General features: G+C 46.4%; 6 protein-coding genes across 6 annotated transcripts; 3 read left to right on the top strand and 3 right to left on the bottom strand.

The window, feature by feature from the left end:
- Positions 1-165: 165 nt before the first annotated feature.
- Positions 166-904, top strand: RER1 (retention in endoplasmic reticulum protein 1; the record flags this gene model as incomplete). Its single annotated transcript, XM_049250483.1, has 5 exons — positions 166-234; positions 322-439; positions 533-756; positions 816-823; positions 877-904. The coding sequence occupies 5 exons, from the start codon at positions 166-168 to the stop codon at positions 902-904; spliced, it is 447 nt and encodes a 148-aa protein (XP_049110843.1).
- Positions 905-3,897: 2,993 nt separating this feature from the next.
- CAT1_2 (catalase A) lies at positions 3,898-5,603 on the bottom strand (the record flags this gene model as incomplete). Its single annotated transcript, XM_049250482.1, has 4 exons — positions 3,898-5,145; positions 5,209-5,388; positions 5,450-5,502; positions 5,567-5,603. The coding sequence occupies 4 exons, from the start codon at positions 5,601-5,603 to the stop codon at positions 3,898-3,900; spliced, it is 1,518 nt and encodes a 505-aa protein (XP_049110842.1).
- Positions 5,604-7,728: 2,125 nt separating this feature from the next.
- Positions 7,729-8,533, bottom strand: ARL1 (Arf GTPase arl1; the record flags this gene model as incomplete). Its single annotated transcript, XM_049250481.1, has 5 exons — positions 7,729-7,755; positions 7,809-8,132; positions 8,215-8,298; positions 8,363-8,401; positions 8,456-8,533. 5 exons carry the CDS (start codon positions 8,531-8,533, stop codon positions 7,729-7,731), a joined length of 552 nt encoding a protein of 183 aa, XP_049110841.1.
- Positions 8,534-9,192: 659 nt separating this feature from the next.
- Positions 9,193-11,547, top strand: ARP8 (actin-like protein arp8; the record flags this gene model as incomplete). Its single annotated transcript, XM_049250480.1, has 4 exons — positions 9,193-9,235; positions 9,289-9,367; positions 9,440-9,848; positions 9,910-11,547. The coding sequence occupies 4 exons, from the start codon at positions 9,193-9,195 to the stop codon at positions 11,545-11,547; spliced, it is 2,169 nt and encodes a 722-aa protein (XP_049110840.1).
- A 608-nt stretch (positions 11,548-12,155) lies between these two features.
- LOZ57_001389 (uncharacterized protein) lies at positions 12,156-13,686 on the top strand (the record flags this gene model as incomplete). Its single annotated transcript, XM_049250479.1, has 2 exons — positions 12,156-12,420; positions 12,503-13,686. The coding sequence occupies 2 exons, from the start codon at positions 12,156-12,158 to the stop codon at positions 13,684-13,686; spliced, it is 1,449 nt and encodes a 482-aa protein (XP_049110839.1).
- A 404-nt stretch (positions 13,687-14,090) lies between these two features.
- Positions 14,091-15,876, bottom strand: LOZ57_001388 (uncharacterized protein; the record flags this gene model as incomplete). The annotated part of the gene is made up of 2 exons (XM_049250478.1): positions 14,091-14,589; positions 14,663-15,876. 2 exons carry the CDS (start codon positions 15,874-15,876, stop codon positions 14,091-14,093), a joined length of 1,713 nt encoding a protein of 570 aa, XP_049110838.1.
- Positions 15,877-16,746: the final 870 nt, after the last annotated feature.

Genomic DNA, 16,746 nt, shown 5'->3' with positions numbered 1-16,746 from the left:
AGATCCAAGGCAGTTGGCCAGCTTTCGTTAACTATCGCGCTTTCATTAATTTCATTTTTCCTTCAATTTGACTCTCTGTTTCTTAGTTATATTCAGCTGGTTACCCAGAGCTAGGAAAAGTGTGTTTGCCCAATCTCCCCTCGTTACTTATTCATCCAGCGCCCAATGGATGTGCCTGAGCCCGAACAGACCCCCTTTACTGCAGTAGCGGCGCAAACATCGAAGATTGCACAGGTGAGCCAAATGCATCCCACTCTTCTCTTGGAGCTGCCTGGCGACTTGGTGTCAAAGCTACCATTGTTGCTGACAACATACTTCCAGCTTTACCAAGGCTATCTCGATGCATCGACGCCCTACACACTATATCGATGGCTGGGAACTGGCATCCTCCTTGTCATGTTTTTCCTAAGAGTCGTATTTGCACAAGGGTGGTATATTGGTATGCGATTGCATCACTGAATTTAAAATACACTTGTTGAAAATTAGCTATCTTTTCAGGCGGTCCTTAGCTAACCTCCCTGGTGTTTTGTAGTCGCCTACACATTGGGAATCTACCTTTTGAATTTATTCCTTGCCTTCTTACAACCCAAATTCGATCCTTCGCTTACCCAGGATGAAAGCCTGGAGGAGGGCGATTCGCTCCCCACAAAGCAAGACGACGAATTCCGCCCCTTTATCCGCCGACTCCCTGAATTCAAATTCTGGCATTCGGCAACAAGAGCCATCTTTATTGGCTTCCTTTGCTGCTGGTCGCAGGTTTTTAATATCCCTGTTTTCTGGCCAGTTCTGGTTGTCTACTGGTTGATTCTCTTTAGTTTGACGAGTAAGTATTTAGAGCTAAATACATCGCGATGCACTGCTAAAAGATCGCATTAGTGCGACGACAAATTCAACATATGATTAAATATCGCTATGTCCCTTTTTCTTTCGGCAAGACCAGATACGGGCGAACTTAGGCTACATCGGATAATACTTTTTCTAATCTGTTATAGATTCGATTTTGCTGCAATTCTCCGATTCTCTTCGGTAGATACTCTTGATCTCTCACCCTTAATAAGTGAAGCATACATACGTCACGACTGTTCGCTGTGGTCTACCGAAATTGCGTGGAAAGCGATAAAAGATTGTTCTACCAGTCAACCCGAAATTTTTCTGTATGATATGTGCTGTTTACTCCTCGCAAATGACCTATTCCTAGTGAGTTTTACTTCAAAATATGAGCTCATGATAACCGAGAATTTGTATTTCAGGCGATGACGGGCATTGTCATTCGATTCTTAGTTCTTTTTCTTTTCTGTTTGTTCACCTTACCCTCTGTAATGAGCTCTAGGTCTTTTTTTGATGAGCAAATGAGTGGTTATATGCATGCCATGAATGATATCCAAATACAGCCGCAAGGTTTTCTAAATACTTTATGTCCAGCATGGCAATACCCCTCTTATTAGTACATGAGGCTTGGCTCCTCGGTAAATGCTAGCATCAGCTTGAGCCTTGGGCTGAGTCTACGAATGACCGCTCTTGAAATCGAATATTTCTAATTGCTCCGGAGTACACTAATGTTATATAAAGGACGTTAGCCTCCTACATAAACTAGGTTGCTAAGTATAGTCCAATCAGGGTAGGTTATGGAAGTAGGATAAAATGCATCGTACTACTTCCTGAGAAGGAACTATAGGCTTATCTGCTAAAATGTTTGCAAGGTGTTTATTGTGACAGGGGACCATTTCATGGCAATTCACATCTGCATGCATAAGCCTTAGGCTAGTTGTAGATCAACACACCAATGAAAAGGCCCCAGAAAAAAGGGCACAAAGACAGGCGACATTGAAACAAGAGCTCTGCACGGAGTAGCTAAATCTGTTCCTTATAATATTTTACTCCATTGACATTATCTACTTCATTTTTGTACCGATTGATTCCACTTAATAGCCTCACATCACAAGCTTCGTTTTTTCCCTAACCTGTGATGACCGCTTATTTCACAACAAATGCTCACCCATGGGTGACATGTGTTGATGTTTTCTTTCTACAAATGGTGCCAACGTTGGCTCTAGCCTTTGCTCCGCGGTCAGCAATGAAAGTACGCTTTGGCGTGTTTATACTAGTCTTGTGTTTTACAATGCATATGCATTGGTCCTATCCGTGGGGGAACACCGCACTCAATCGCCTCTTGCCTGCTGTGATCTGGGGGCAAATATTACATGTGAACAAGGCTCTGGTCTTGTCGAAGCTCTCATACGCGCAAGAAATGAAATGGAGAATCAAAATGCGGAAAATTGGCGTGATCCCGGATAGGCCATGGAGCCGAATGCTGTGGGCATGGCTTCTGCTCTGGAATGGTCGTTGGGCTGGAACACGCTGGCAGTATGATCGCCGGTCAAGCCTCACTGTCAAAAAGCAGGATACTATATCTAAAATGGGTATAAACGGGAAACATACAGAAAAGGTTGATGAAAGGACGAGTCGTCGAAATTTCATTGTTTTTAGGCTTCTCCTAGCGGTGACAGCCTACCTGATTCTAGATCTCCTAGGTTGGGTATCATTGCCACCAGAAGATATTCAGATCATATATTCTGTGGAAAAACAGTACATATTCCGTCGACGATCGCAAATAACATTGGAGGAGATAGGTTTCCGAGTTGGCGCAGTACTCGGCTACGGAGTGGCAGCAACAGCGATGCTCACGAAGCTTCACAGTCTTTCCGCTGCTCTGATGGTCGGGATAGGTGCCAGCGAGCCAGAGGAGTGGCCGTATATATTTGGAAACGTTTTCGATGCATGGTCCCTCCGGCAGTTCTGGAGGTAAATCTCCAAGACGTTAGTTTTGGTAGCATAATTGCTAACTCTCATGCAGTACTACGTGGCATCAGCAGTTGGGTCGTTCCTTAGTCGCCCACTCTGACTATATCACGTACAACATATTGCGAGTTTCAAAGACGAATAAGATTCTTGTTAGATATCTTCGGGTAGTTCTTGTGTTCACCATATCCGGTCTCCTCCATGTATTGACAGACAGTGCGGTTGATATTCCTTTTCAAGAGTCTGGGGCCGTGGACTTTTTCCTAACCCAGGCCCTTGGAATTGCGCTCGAAGACATGGTATTTGCCATCAATCGTTCCCAAAACGAGTCACCCCCGCCCTGGCAGAGGCCCATATACTTGGCACTGGGCTACCTTTGGACAGCGAGTTTCATTGTATGGTCCGCACCAGTCTGGATTTATCCATCCATGAGGCACTCGTCACCAGGAATGATAAAGCCTGTACCTTTTTCGTTGCTCACTGTACTTTTTGGGCCGAAAAGCGCCCTGTGATTGGAAGATTTGTGGCTGTACTCTGTGCATACTTACGCATGTATGATGTAGCATCATTTGAATGTTAGTACGGAGTAAACAAAGAAGAATATTTACTTAACAACAAGATTGGAAATATTTATAGGGATGAAGTCAACAAGGATCAAGTTCTGACCTGGAAAACCGAGCCCTGGTTCTGCGGCTGCCACAGGTATAATAATAAATCCTGGAAGAGCTGTGGACAGAATAAATAGCCTTTTCAACTACTCCGTACTCCGTACTAGGAGTCAACTAACTAGTTGACTAACTAGTGCGGGTCCGTTGACAAGGTTATTATTTCATAATAACCCCGGCCGGCTTCGGAAGGATAACTAAGCTCCAAACTGTGGGGTTTCAAGGATGCCGAACTACGATTTACTTTTTGCTTCTTCGTTTTCTCGGAGTCATGGAGCCACCACCTCCCCCAATTTTTGGGTCTGAACGTATACTTATATTGTTTAGAACTACACCTTGACTATTTGCATAAGACCTAGAGAGACGATGGGGGGTACAACTTTCAATCCACTGAACAGGGTCATGCTTCTGCCAATGAGCCAGTAGAAGGCATTTAGAGACGAGGCTGTGCTTGCTTGGCGAGGGTTTCGGTAGCCTTCTCAATTCGACCACCCAGATCCTGATTTACCCGTTTGAACATACCATAAGTTCTTTCACGAACAGTCTCTTGTGCATTGCACAGATGTACAGAGACATTGTGAACAAAGTTATCCTGCTGGCCAGGCTGGCGACCAAGGACTTCCCAAAGTCCGTTGGGTTGAACATAGTCCTCGTCAGTGACAGGAATCTGTTTAGAAAGGACGGCACCTGTCCAGACTTCGTGTTCTTGGCTGGCCTTGACGGGGTTAAACTGTAAACGACGGAAGGTAGATGGATAATTTGGATTTGCACCATAATTGCCATTGACAACCATTGCACCATCACGTTGGTAAGGGCTGAAAGCGCGTAGCGGGCAGTTGACGGGAATTTGGTGGTAGTTTGTACCCAGGCGGTGGCGATGGGTGTCGGGATAAGAGAACAAGCGGGATTGCAACACTGGATCGGCTGACGGCTCGGAGCCAGGAACCATGTGCGACGGGGAGAAAGCTGCCTGTTCAATCTCCGCAAAGTAATTCTGAGGATTCTTGTTGAGAGTAAAGCGACCGAAGCGGCGAAGGGGGAATTCAGCTTGGGGCCAAACCTTGGTCAAGTCGAAGACGCTGAACCGGAATTTCTCGGCTTGCTCTTGGCTCATGACTTGAACGTAGCAGGTCCAGCTCGGATGTTCACCGTTCTCGATGGATTTGAAAAGGTCTTCAGTATGCCAGTCAGGGTTCTCAGCAGACATCTTGTGCGCCTCTTCGTTGTTGAACGTCTTAATTCCCTGATCGGTTTTGCAGTGGATCTGGACATAGTTGAAGGTTCCATCTGGTTTGATCCACTTGTATGTGTGTCCAGAATAGCCGTTCATGTGGCGATAGGAGTATGGGGTACCGCGGTCACTGAACAAATGCATAACCTGGTGAACAGCTTCTTGGTGGGTGGAGAGGTAGTCCCAGAACATGGTAGCATCCTTCAAGTTGGTCTGGGGGTTTCTCTTTTGGGTATGGATAAAAATTGGGAACTTGGACGGGTCACGAAGAAAAAAAATTGGCGTGTTGTTGAAGACCCAATCCCAATTACCTTCCTCAGTGTAAAATTTCATGGCAAACCCACGAGGGTCACGAGCACTGTCGGCAGAGCCCTTCTCTCCACCAACAGTGGAGAAACGGGTAATGAGCTTAGTCTTTTTCCCCACTCCTTTCAACATATCAATAGTGGTCTAGCAGATAGGAATGCATCAGTACTGAGATTGATAAATGTAGTAACACCGTAGCAGACTTACAATATCGCTGATATCATCAGTGACCTCGAATTCACCATACGCTCCGGCGCCTTTGGCATGAACGACACGTTCAGGGATTCGCTCTCGGTCAAAGTGAGCCAGGAGGTCAATCAAGTGGAAGTCTTGAATGAGTAGAGGGCCATTCTCTCCAATTCTCTGAGAAGACTCCGGGTCCATCACCTATGGTGAGGGGCATCGTTAGCAAGAAAGGCAAATGGGCAGTGAGGTTGGTGTGACTAACTGGGCAGCCCTGAGAAGTGGTATAGACAGGCTCCTCATTGTAACGGTAGGTGTCTTGAGATAACGACATTAGTACCAGTATGATATAGAGGAAGAGCTGAAGGACTTGTTCCCTTACCAAGAGGACAGTTCTTGCTGTTGTCGTCTGCACCCATGTTGGCGGTTTAGAAGAATGAGAGATAAAGCTCAGTTAAACAAGGAAGAAAATGAAAACAGGCAAGTCTGGGGAATCGGGAGATAATATAAAGTGCGATTCAGAGAGAATTGTGAGGTTGGAAAGGGGGAAAGGCCTAATCCAGCGCAGCCGCAGGATGTTGAGGGATTGACTGCACTTTATAGCAGCCAGGCAGGGCCTGAGAAACTTGGGTGGGGAGGAGGCGGGTGGGGCGGCTTGGTCGTGCGGGGGCGCGCCAGCTCAGTTTGCTCTGGTACAGACGAGCCAGGCGACGCGCTCATCCCGGCGTGGCTGAGTAATTGGGCAGCTCCAGACGGTTCGACCATGGCTCCTGGTGGGATACAGGTGCGTCTCTCCGCTCCTACTTGCGTTTCCTGCACCGGCACTCCGTACATACATTGGGGCATATCTGCATGGGTGCATATAACTACGTGTCAGGGCCTAAGAATGCAGTATCAAACTTAAATCGCAGCTGTCGACGGCGCGCGGAAGCAGTACCAGCGGTGAGAGCTATCACCACATACGTTCCTGTGCTGCTGCAGATGCTCCCAGAGGTGCCGGGCAGGCTCACCCCGAGCGCCGCGATAGTTTCCCCAGACTGGGGCCAAGAGCGGCGTGCCGGTAGGTACTCCGTGGAGCGTCGGAGTCTTTTGCGTGGCCCAATAAAGTTCGGTCAGTGCTTTGCCGAGAAAAGCAAGTCTACCCTGATGGCCAATCGCAACCTGCGAAAAGGTCAGACCGCACCCGTCTCCACCGCGGCGGCAGAACAACCACTGCTGGTTGGCTGCGAGCGGGGAGCCGCCGCCCTCTCTCGCCCGCCCCAGTTGCTATTCTTGAGTGCTTATGTTTGCAGGAGCATCGTCAGCGTTCTTGATATTAAGTCCAGAGCCATCCAATTATTAATTGCGATACCCTCTGCGTTCGCTGACCAGCCCTAATGGCGATTGTGGTTCTGGAATAACCTTAACCTCGTGTAACGATTTCGTTCGTGCAGCTGGTGCGAGCGAAGGAGAAACAGACGGAGTCGGAGCCCTTTCGCCGCTGTGTCATGCGCTGCTGCGGGAGACGTTGGCTTCGCGCTGCCGAAAACGTCATGGGGTGGTGTGGTTGACAATCATTAAATTTAATATTATGCTTCTTTGCTGCAGCCGACGTCGTGTGTGCCAATTCCCCGGCATGCCACTCTTCCCACCCAGAAGGAGCAACTAGATTTAGGATCAACAGGCTTCAAAGCCTCTCACATATCCCGAAGGTGTCACTGAGCTGTTTACCGGTATCGCAGCATTCGCCGGTTGCAAATACCTGGCATGTACTGTCAGATACCCCGTAGAACACGAATGTTCGGAGAATTACCAACAAGGTCAACGGCCCCTGTCAACCGCCCGTCTCGATTAAAGTGGATTTGCCATCCTGAGAAAAAATTATTCCACTTGGCTATTATTATTGACAGGCGTGATGGCCACCGTCTGACACCATGGTACGACTCCAGATATGGTTTCAGGGGCCTTTGCCTGAGACAGAATAGTCAAAGCTATGGGAACGGCTTCGCCTTCCGCCGATCACTCGACTCGGTTCTTGCCCAGTTGGAAAAAGCAAGTATTGAGTCAGCAGCCATGATTATAACCCCGTAAGTGTCTGAAGATCGCCTGAACACCCTGGCACAACCCGGTACATAATCCCGCAAGGGGGAGCCCCGAGAGCTCGAAAGCGGAACTTCGCTGAATTCTTCTGTGCGACAAGAGCAGCTTCCATGTTTCCTCATACTGTTCTCTCAGTGTGAAAATGAAGCTCACATTTATATGTCTACTATTACATGAGGCGGCAGTGACAAGCCACCCAGTTTCTCTTCTGAAATTGCAACGCGCCGACGATCAATCGATGAATACCTCTATCTTTTTGACCACAGAAGTAAGGGCCACTAGAAACCAAAACCGGAGCTGTACTAAAGGATATCGGAACGCATCATGGCTGGGATTAAGGGAAAGGACACCGCGCCTCCAACAATGCAACGAGATGTATCAAAAGACAGGACATAGTTCAAAACAAGAATAGAAGCTGCGTGAAGATAATTGAAAATAAAAGGGGTTATGTAGGGCTGCATGTGTTTACGAGTTTTCTGATTGCACCGTTTGCTAGAACAATGTTAGATATTGATTTCCTTATGAGGGAGAGAAAATTAACCCACCACCAGCCAGTCCATGCCTTCATCGATACCGTTACCATCAATAGCAGAGCAAGCAACTATACTCCAGTTTCTGTCTCTGAGCTCGCCTAGCTTTAATGCCTCGGAGATCTCTCCAGCCCCTTTGGCCCCCGGCTGATCTTGCTTATTTGCGAAAACCAAAAGCGCTGCATCGCGCAGCTCCTCTTCATTCAACATGGCCGCTAACTCGTCGGAAGCTGTACCCAGCCGCTCAATATCTGTTGAGTCGATGACGAATATCACTGCAGCGGTGTTTGCATAATAACACCGCCAATACGGTCGTATTGACGTTTGGCCCCCGAGATCCTATAGAAGCGCGCCGCATTAGCCAACTGAGGATATTATAACCTATTGGTGGGTGTGATGCATAAAAAATCATATGTCATACCCAGACGTTGAAGTTGAGATTCTTATATGTGACTGACTCGACGTTGAATCCAATCGTAGGTATTGTAGTAACGACCTCGCCTATCTAATAGTCCCGAATATCGATCAGCCACCATAATCCCAAAGGTATTGCTAGAGTAGCTGCTTACCTTAAGTCGATACAGAAGTGTGGTTTTCCCCGCATTATCCTATATCCGTTGTAAGCGCTTCATATCCGCCCGCAAGCAGCACCCGCAACCTACAAGGCCCAAAATTAGAATACGGATTTCTTTCTTCGCCCACCAGCCAAATGACAAAAGCCGGGATAAAGATCCACCCATATTGGCCAAATGCTCCTTGTAGTGTATGCAAGACAGGTATCGAAAGGCGTCACCGAATCTCGTATCAAAGCCGGCCGCAGATAAGCAGAAGAAGATGCTGCTAAGAGTAGATAAAAATTCTGGGAATGGAAGGTATGGAGTGAATAGGTAAGATGTTGAGCTCAGGTATGTTTTGATCCTGCAGGTTGAGTTGTTTGCGCCAGGTCAATCATGCACTGGAAGTTAAGCCAAGGTGAATAGAATGCAACTATATATAACAACGGAGAAACCAGATGTTGTCGTATGGGCCCTATAAAAATAAAGGGAATAGATTTGACTGTTAGAAAATCAAGAAAGTTGTCTCTACTCTGTACTCTGTACTCCGTACGGTGAAGATAAAATGCCCAAATGACCACAAACCAAGTAAAACTAAATGTGGTTGCGCCAATCAAAACCCTGTGCCACTAAACTTTACCTGTAGTTAACTAGTTACCTCTTTAGTTGCAAACATCTAACTACTCTGCTGTGCATCAACTCTCTCTTTTCACACTCTGGCCCAGGGCAAAGTTTTTTACTACCTATTTGTGCACACTCATCCTTTCACTATAACCAGCATTACTTCTCCATGATTTAATACACACCTTGATTTGCCTGCTCTCTAGAAAAAGACTGCAGTCATCATGGTGGGGAAGAAGTCTGGCAAGGCTCTCCTGAGGGAGAAAGGTACCACCTACAATATACTGTGATATATATTAGAGCTAATTGCCCTTATATAGGCTTGGAGCGGACCGACAACAACATGGACCTTACCAGCTGGCCTCAAGTAGCACCGATTAACCAAAAGAATTACTATACGTAAGGCCCAGCCCTTTCGGGTATTCGTATCTCTTTGTATTAGACTCTTGTTGACATTTTAATTTTGTTTAGAGAATACCTGAAACGTGACGATCAAATCCTTGCCTATCGTTTACAGACCGAAGCGGCTCGAGACCGCATGACGAAGAATGCCAAAGATCGAGATAGGGCTCTTGCAAACAAGAATGAAGTGCAACTTCCTGAGCAAGATGCAGAAGCCGACGGAGATACCGCCATGATGGGTACAGGCGGGGAGAAAGTACAGGAGCTTGTTGGCTCGAAAACAATTGTAATCCACGTTGGGAGTCAGAATCTCCGTATTGGCCTCGCGAGTGATGCTTTACCCAAGACTATTCCAATGGTAATAGCGCGAAGAGCAACAGAAAATGAAGCAGAGCAAGATGGTGGGGAGCCAAAGCCAAAGCGCCTCAAATTAGACGATGGGCAGGCAATGGAGCCGGAGAAAATGTTTGGCTCTGAGGTGAGTGATATATGACTCTGGTATTTTTCGCCAAAGTGTTGCTAACTTTGTTTTGCAACAGTTCGCGGCAACTTACTCAACAATGTGCACCGAATTAAGAACTCGCATGCGGGCAAACAAGCGAAGAACCCTCCCGAACTCGAAGGAAATGGTTGTCAATTATAACCGGAGAACCACCTCAGAAACTATTTCAGAACACAATGATCTGATGCGGGTTGAATGGACCGTAATAGAGCCAAATGATGCACCTGAGTATGTTGTCGGAGAAGCCGCCCTGCGGATACCAGACTATTCCGAACCCAGATATAAGCTATTCTGGCCAATTCGAAACGGATGGTGCAACGAAAGAGACTATGACAACAAAAATATGCTATTTCTAGACATATCTCTTATCTTAGAGGATGCCGTCAAGACACAATTGGCCCTAACACGGAAGAAAGACTGGGCTCAGTACTCCTGCGTTTTCGTTATACCCGATCTTTATGAGAAAGCCTATGTCATCCAAATACTCGACATGCTGATGCGTGAATTTGGCTTTGGCCGCGTTTGTTTTGTGCAGGAGAGCACAGCAGGAACGTTTGGCGCTGGATATACAGCCGCCTGTGTTGTTGATATTGGCGCACAAAAGACGTCTATTTGCTGCGTGGAGGAAGGGATGTGCGTTGAGAATTCTCGCGTCAATTTAAAGTATGGTGGTGCAGACGTCACAGACCTTTTCATCAAAATGATGCTTTTCGATCACTTTCCTTATAACGAAATAAATTTGAACCGCAGATACGATTTTTTGCTGGCCGAGGAACTTAAGAGGAACACTTGTACACTTAACGAGACCAACGTTTCAGTCCAGGTGTTTGACTTTCATCTTCGAGCGTCTGAACAAGATACGCGCAAGTATACCTTCAAGGCTTACGATGAAATTATATTGGCACCAATGGGATGGTTCCAGCCAGAAATTTTTGATGTTTCTAAGAAACTGGTAGGAAGAAGAAAGCTCATTAGCCGAACCTATGACATTTACGACTCGCAGCCAAATGATCCTGTATCCGCGGCGCAGACAGAGATCCTCACGACTATCGCCCCTCCCCACCCCAGTATTAACTCGAGTTTCTCGGCAAACGTAAACAATTTACCGGATACTCAATCTACCCCTAGTCGACTCTCTACTATTCAAATTAACCGTCTGCAGGAGCTAGAGGCGACACCGCGCTCCTCGATGGCAGCGTCTCCAGCCCCTGAAGTCACAGTTACCCCACGAGGCGGAATGTCGACACCTATGCCTGCAATTCAAAATATGACCGAAGCCAACTCCCGCAGACTACCAACAGTCGATGAACGCGATGATATTTTACCAATTTTCCCCCTCGATGAAGCCATATTCACGTCTATTACCCATGCCGCTAAACTTGACAACCGCCGGTTCACCGACTTCTTGGGCGGCATTCTTATCATCGGCGGTGGAAGCATGGTCTCCGGGTTTCACTCATTCTTAGAAGAAAGAATCCAGCTCAAGCATCCTGAACATTCTGGCACTGTTTTGGTTGGCGCTCCTCCACGAGAGTTGGACCCCCAGGTTGTCGTCTGGAAAGGAGCTAGCGTCTTTGGCAAACTTGAGGCGACAAATGACAGTTGGATTGGTAGGCTTGAATATGACCGCCTCGGAAATCGAATACTAACCTACAAGTGTATGTGGAATTGGTAGAATGGTGTGTCGAGCAAAGCGTTTGTTAATTGCACTAAGCCAAATGTTGTGTAATTTCGTCAAGGAATAGCTCAATTCCCTAGCTCCGGTTCTCCAGTTCTGTTCCCTCTCTCAATAAGTTAGCGTTGTAGGAATCGACGCCCAATCTTAACTTAATAAATACTGTGAGAACAACTTTGAAGGTGAAGAAAAGTTTAGAACGGTGGTACCACTTCTTCGAGACATGTTGACTTATAGATTTACCTTTTGCAATTGTCTTCGATGTTTACATTATGCAATTCGTGGTGTATTAAAGGAGCTTTTGCGTAGTGCAGGCTGTTCCATACACTCTGATCGAGGGTGCGTTTTTTTTGTAGATACAACGAGGAGGGTGCTAGCCTGGGTTTCAATGGGGCTACAGGCACCTTGCACGTGGCGCGGTTAACTAGTAGGTACTCCGTACCTAGGCACTCCGTACCTAAGTTAACCTTACTAACTAGTTAACCTTTTTAAGCCTAGCACCCTACCGCGACTACTCCAGTCGCAGCTTCAAGTTCCGCAATATCGCTCTGCCGACTGCTAGAGCATATTACTCTGTACGGAGTGTACTTTGGCCTTTTGTTTCAAAAATGTCGAAGTCAAAGAGCGCAGGCCCTTCTGGGGGCTACCATCAAGAATATATCGCCTCCCTTCGTTATCGCAATGACCTCCCCGTTCCTGACATGCCTCCGAAATTCCTAGAGGTGCCCCACGAAGGGCTTGAACACTTCCTTAGCCCTGGGTTTACAGCTAATATGGTGCGTCGTGAGGAGCTTAATATTGATGTGGACGCTGAGGGAGGGATGACGATTGATCTCGTTGGGATTCCCGGATTGCACCTGGGCGATGAAAGCGGTAAGGCACTTTTTTTTCGTCGTCCTATCGTCACTAAGACTGTATTTTGACAAAGTTTGTACTGACAATTCCGCCTAATTAGCTATAATGGCTCCTGATAATCCTCCAACTTTAGACCCAGCCGACCTGCCTTTACTCATGAACCCTGAACAATTAAGGAACCCTGCACCAAAAAACGCAAATGTCAGCTTTCTTCGCCGAACACAATACATTGCTACGACGGGAGCTGGTCGCAATGCAGATTCAAAGCTCACAACCTCTGGTGGCTCTAAATTCAAAGTACAGAAGCCCAAACCGTCGCGCGATGAGCCCTTGCATATCAAAAAGTACATTATCAAAGGATTTGACATTGCGTACCCAAAAAGCAAACACATAGGAGAGGATACTGGCGCACGTATTAGAGGCCTCCCCTCTACTAAGACTGAGCTTGATGCCTGGGCCACTCCTGTCCACCCAGACAACCCCAAACTAGAGCCTTTAGGGTGCTACCCTATTATTCCCGACGTCGGAGGTTTCCCTGATCCTGGTGGCTTCTTGCAATTTAAATTCGACAAAGCACCCGTTCAGTCTATAAAAGGAAGACGCGATGATCGAATGGATATTGGAATTTTACTTCCATCCGCCCCAGAAGAGCGAGTTTCGCAGGATCATGCATCAAAAATTGCCCTGCACAAGGCAAATCCCAACATGTATCCTGACCCTGGCCCGGTTCCCTGGGACTATGATCTTTTCTTATCTAGAAAGGAAGACTCGGTAAAGAATATTAAGAGTAGCTTAAATATCCTCAACTCCAACCGAGATGCGGCAAAGTATTACTCCCATGAGAACCAGGATGGAGTACGTTACCATCAATATGACCGTCTTCGCACCTATGCGACCAGCACGCAGATTCTCAACACCCAGCAGAAATATAAGGATGTTGCCCTTGTCTTATTCAAACCTGATCAGGCTACCTCGGACACCCGACTCACCCAGAAAGCCGCATATTACTATCCTATCTTAGCAAAAACTCGCTTGAAGCCCGAGCGTTCTCGTACGATTGCCCAAGCCGGATTGGCCCCTACGCGTGGTAAATCTAAGGAGGACCAAATACACCAGATCCAGGTTGCAGTGCGAGATCCCAATGAGAGTGAGGCGCATAAGAGAGCAAGTCATCGTGCGCAAATAGACTCTGTGTTTGCGAAGACAATGCCTCCACCGCCTTCCCCTGATGAGCTGCTTAAAGACGATGTTGATGCAGAGGGCGAAGAAGTAGATTTAATATGACGAGGCCCTATATTTCCTATCTCTACGATGTTATGACATTCTTAATATTTTCCTCGTGAATTGTTTCTTACTATCTTCTAGTCATTGTATTCCGGAAAATATTCTTTTAGTATGTTTTTCCAATGTATACTCAGGTATTCGCGGTGTTAACTCATTTATCCTTTGGTTCTATTTGAAGCGCATGCACTATTGGCCATACATTCTAGTAACCGTTGTTATCTAAGCGATCAATATTGCTATCCTAACAAAAGGCTGAACATTTTTTTTTTTAGACAATATCTACATGTTACTGTATGACGAACAGGAAAGCCCTACAGTCTCATTTCTTTCATCAGTTCCAGGCTTTGTACATTTCCTATCTGCTCTTGGTTAGGGGTAGCGGTCTCTGTACCATTCGCGGCATTTTATTCAATCACATCGTCAATAGGATTTAAATGGCCAGCATTGTTGACGTTGACTCTTGAGGTTCGTTGCCTGTCTCTTTCGAAATTCACAATTTCTACCACCCGCCGAATAACTCGAGCGATACAGAGCACGAAGATAGAAGCTAGTACAATTCTACCAGGAATAAAGCCCTGATCCATGAAATTCGTCACCACAAACCCAACATTGGGGTTCAAATTGCGCTCTCGATCGCGTGATCTCGTATTCGGAGTGGTGATAGGCGGAGGTTGGTAGCTGTAGGTAAAAGATAAGGAAAATGGCAAAATCGAGAATGACACATTGGAGGTATTAGGTAGCAATGTGGCTCCGTGGAAGAAAAATTTGTAAACAACAAAAAAAATCAGGAGGGGAAGAACGAATAGTCCAAAGCCTCTCCGCAGATGGGTCACAAAAGGCGTTGAGTCTGTTTGTAAATTAGATATATAATGGTTGGCTAGGCTTTGAGGAGATTTTAGTGCCCTATCAGTTATTAGCTCATACCAATTATTATTTTGTCAATCAGCCAGTGATTTCATGGAGCTCGCTCCCTTACCATTGTTCAGTTTCAAGCTTTTTAATCCATCTGACGACCATTTTTAATCGTTCCCTAACGCTTCTCTCTATAAGGAGAGGGTATCTATCCTCTTCTGGTCTTGGCATCACACTGGCAAACCAGAAAGAAAAGAGCCTCGGGTCCGCCGGAGGCGGTCCATACAATTGGTATGTCTGGTTATCCAGCCACCGTACACTGCTTGCCCGGCATTTTGCAACAAACGTGAGGCCGATTTGAAAGAGGCGAAGAGTTGAAAGGTGATCTAACTCATCCATACTGGGGCGTTCAAGAGGTGCTGACTCTGTCTCGAAAGCCTCTCGTGCTTCCTCCTCTGGAATTGATATGTCGTCAACCCGCTCAATCTTACCAACAGCATATCCATCAGTCATAGTACTTTCCAACACTCTAAATCTGTATTGGCCGGTTGCACGAATTATACACCTTCCATCCCCAAGTGGGGAGAGTCGGCTGATTTCAAGTAGTGTTCCGTACTCTGTGAATGCCTGAGTATCGCCATTAACTTGGCGACTTTCACCTGGCGCCACCATTCCAAACTTGCGATGTCCGCTGTCAATGACACGACGGATCATTAACCGATATCGAGGCTCAAAAACGTAGAGAAAAGTCCGAGTGGATGGAAAAGAAAGAGTGCAAACAAAAAGTGGCACTTGGGATTCATCGAATTCCCCGACTCTGTCTTCCCTGATTGCTTCACGCCGTTCCGCCAATCGTAAAGAAAAGAACGTTGAGAGCAAGTTGCTTAGGCGTAAGTTTTGTGGACCTAAATACAAGTTTTGAGAAACCCTTCGACGACAAATTGGGCATAGGTCCGATTGATTCAAAATTCGACCTAGGCAGCGCTGACAGAAGCTATGGCCACAAGGAGTGGTACATGGATCTACTAAGAGAGCCAAGCATATTTGACAGTCAAGTTCATCATTGGCAGCTTGTTTGATATCGGAGACAATCTCTTGATCCAAGTCTTCTAGACTAGTTATGGTGTCTATTTCGAGTTGGAAAACGACTTCAGCATCAAAAGGCAGACGGCCATCACTTGCGAGGCCATACATAATTGCAAGTGCGCTTCCAAAAGAGGCAGGAAACGGGAGAGCCCCATCGCAGGCTCGCAGTGATAGGTTCAAGGTATCGATAATGTCAACCGCAAACGATGTATTGTGACTCGACGCTTCATTTTCTAGGAACACAGTGTTCATTTTCTGCTTGAAAATTTCAACCACCTTGTCCAGTACCACATCCAGGCCACAGTCAGCCAATGAATGCTCTGCTCCACACGTGGATAAACCTGATAGCCGGCCGCCTTTTGTAAGTGTACAACAGAATCCTTGCTCGCGCTCTTTGTCAGCGGGGTAACTTATGTGCTTTCTTTTATAAGAAGAGGGCAGGCATTTCTGGCAAATTGTCTCTCCACAAGGCAGTCTGACAGGAGACTGTAACAAGTAAGAACACTGTTTGCATTGAATCAGACGAATAATGTTGCGAATGTCTTTGATTGAACATTTTTGCTGGTCCCTATTATTGTTCATACTTTGGAGCCACAAGGGGTCAAGAAGAGGGTCCCAAAACATGGACGGGTCTATAATTTAGGAAGAATAGTGCTCAGTACATATCTGCTCGGCTCTGGCGTAGGAAAATGTGTTTAGTGGAGAAACAATCATGACATTTGCCGCTGGCAACAATGGCTTATGGTGCAAAGATATGTACCTGCCTTTTCTAGAGCCACATAAGCAAGAGGGAAGACAGATCTTCCACCAGTCAGTATTAGCTAATATTAGCTGTCGTGGATATTTAGAAAAGATCAATGCAGCACGAGCCCCTGATATGTTTCACCTCAAGTGACTCTATGGGTGCTTGGTAGTAAATACTAGTTAAGCCTCCACAACCCAGTTAACTAGTTATTTGATCACGTGGGGGCTTCCCATACAGTCAGTAGGTCGAGAGAGCCAACATTGTCAGTTCTCCTTCAACCAAGAAGGAAATATCTCTGTACTGATTTTGTATCTCACTGCTATTCTTTAATTCCAGATCATCCTCTGCACAGCCTTGTGAATTCATAGTTATATCAT

Source organism: Ophidiomyces ophidiicola (assembly GCF_022830035.1).
Source record: "Ophidiomyces ophidiicola strain CBS 122913 chromosome Unknown scaffold_3, whole genome shotgun sequence".
NCBI classification, from domain to species: Eukaryota; Fungi; Ascomycota; class Eurotiomycetes; order Onygenales; family Onygenaceae; genus Ophidiomyces; species Ophidiomyces ophidiicola.
Note: the sequence above shows the minus strand (reverse complement) of the source record. Positions and strands in the feature narration are given on the sequence as shown.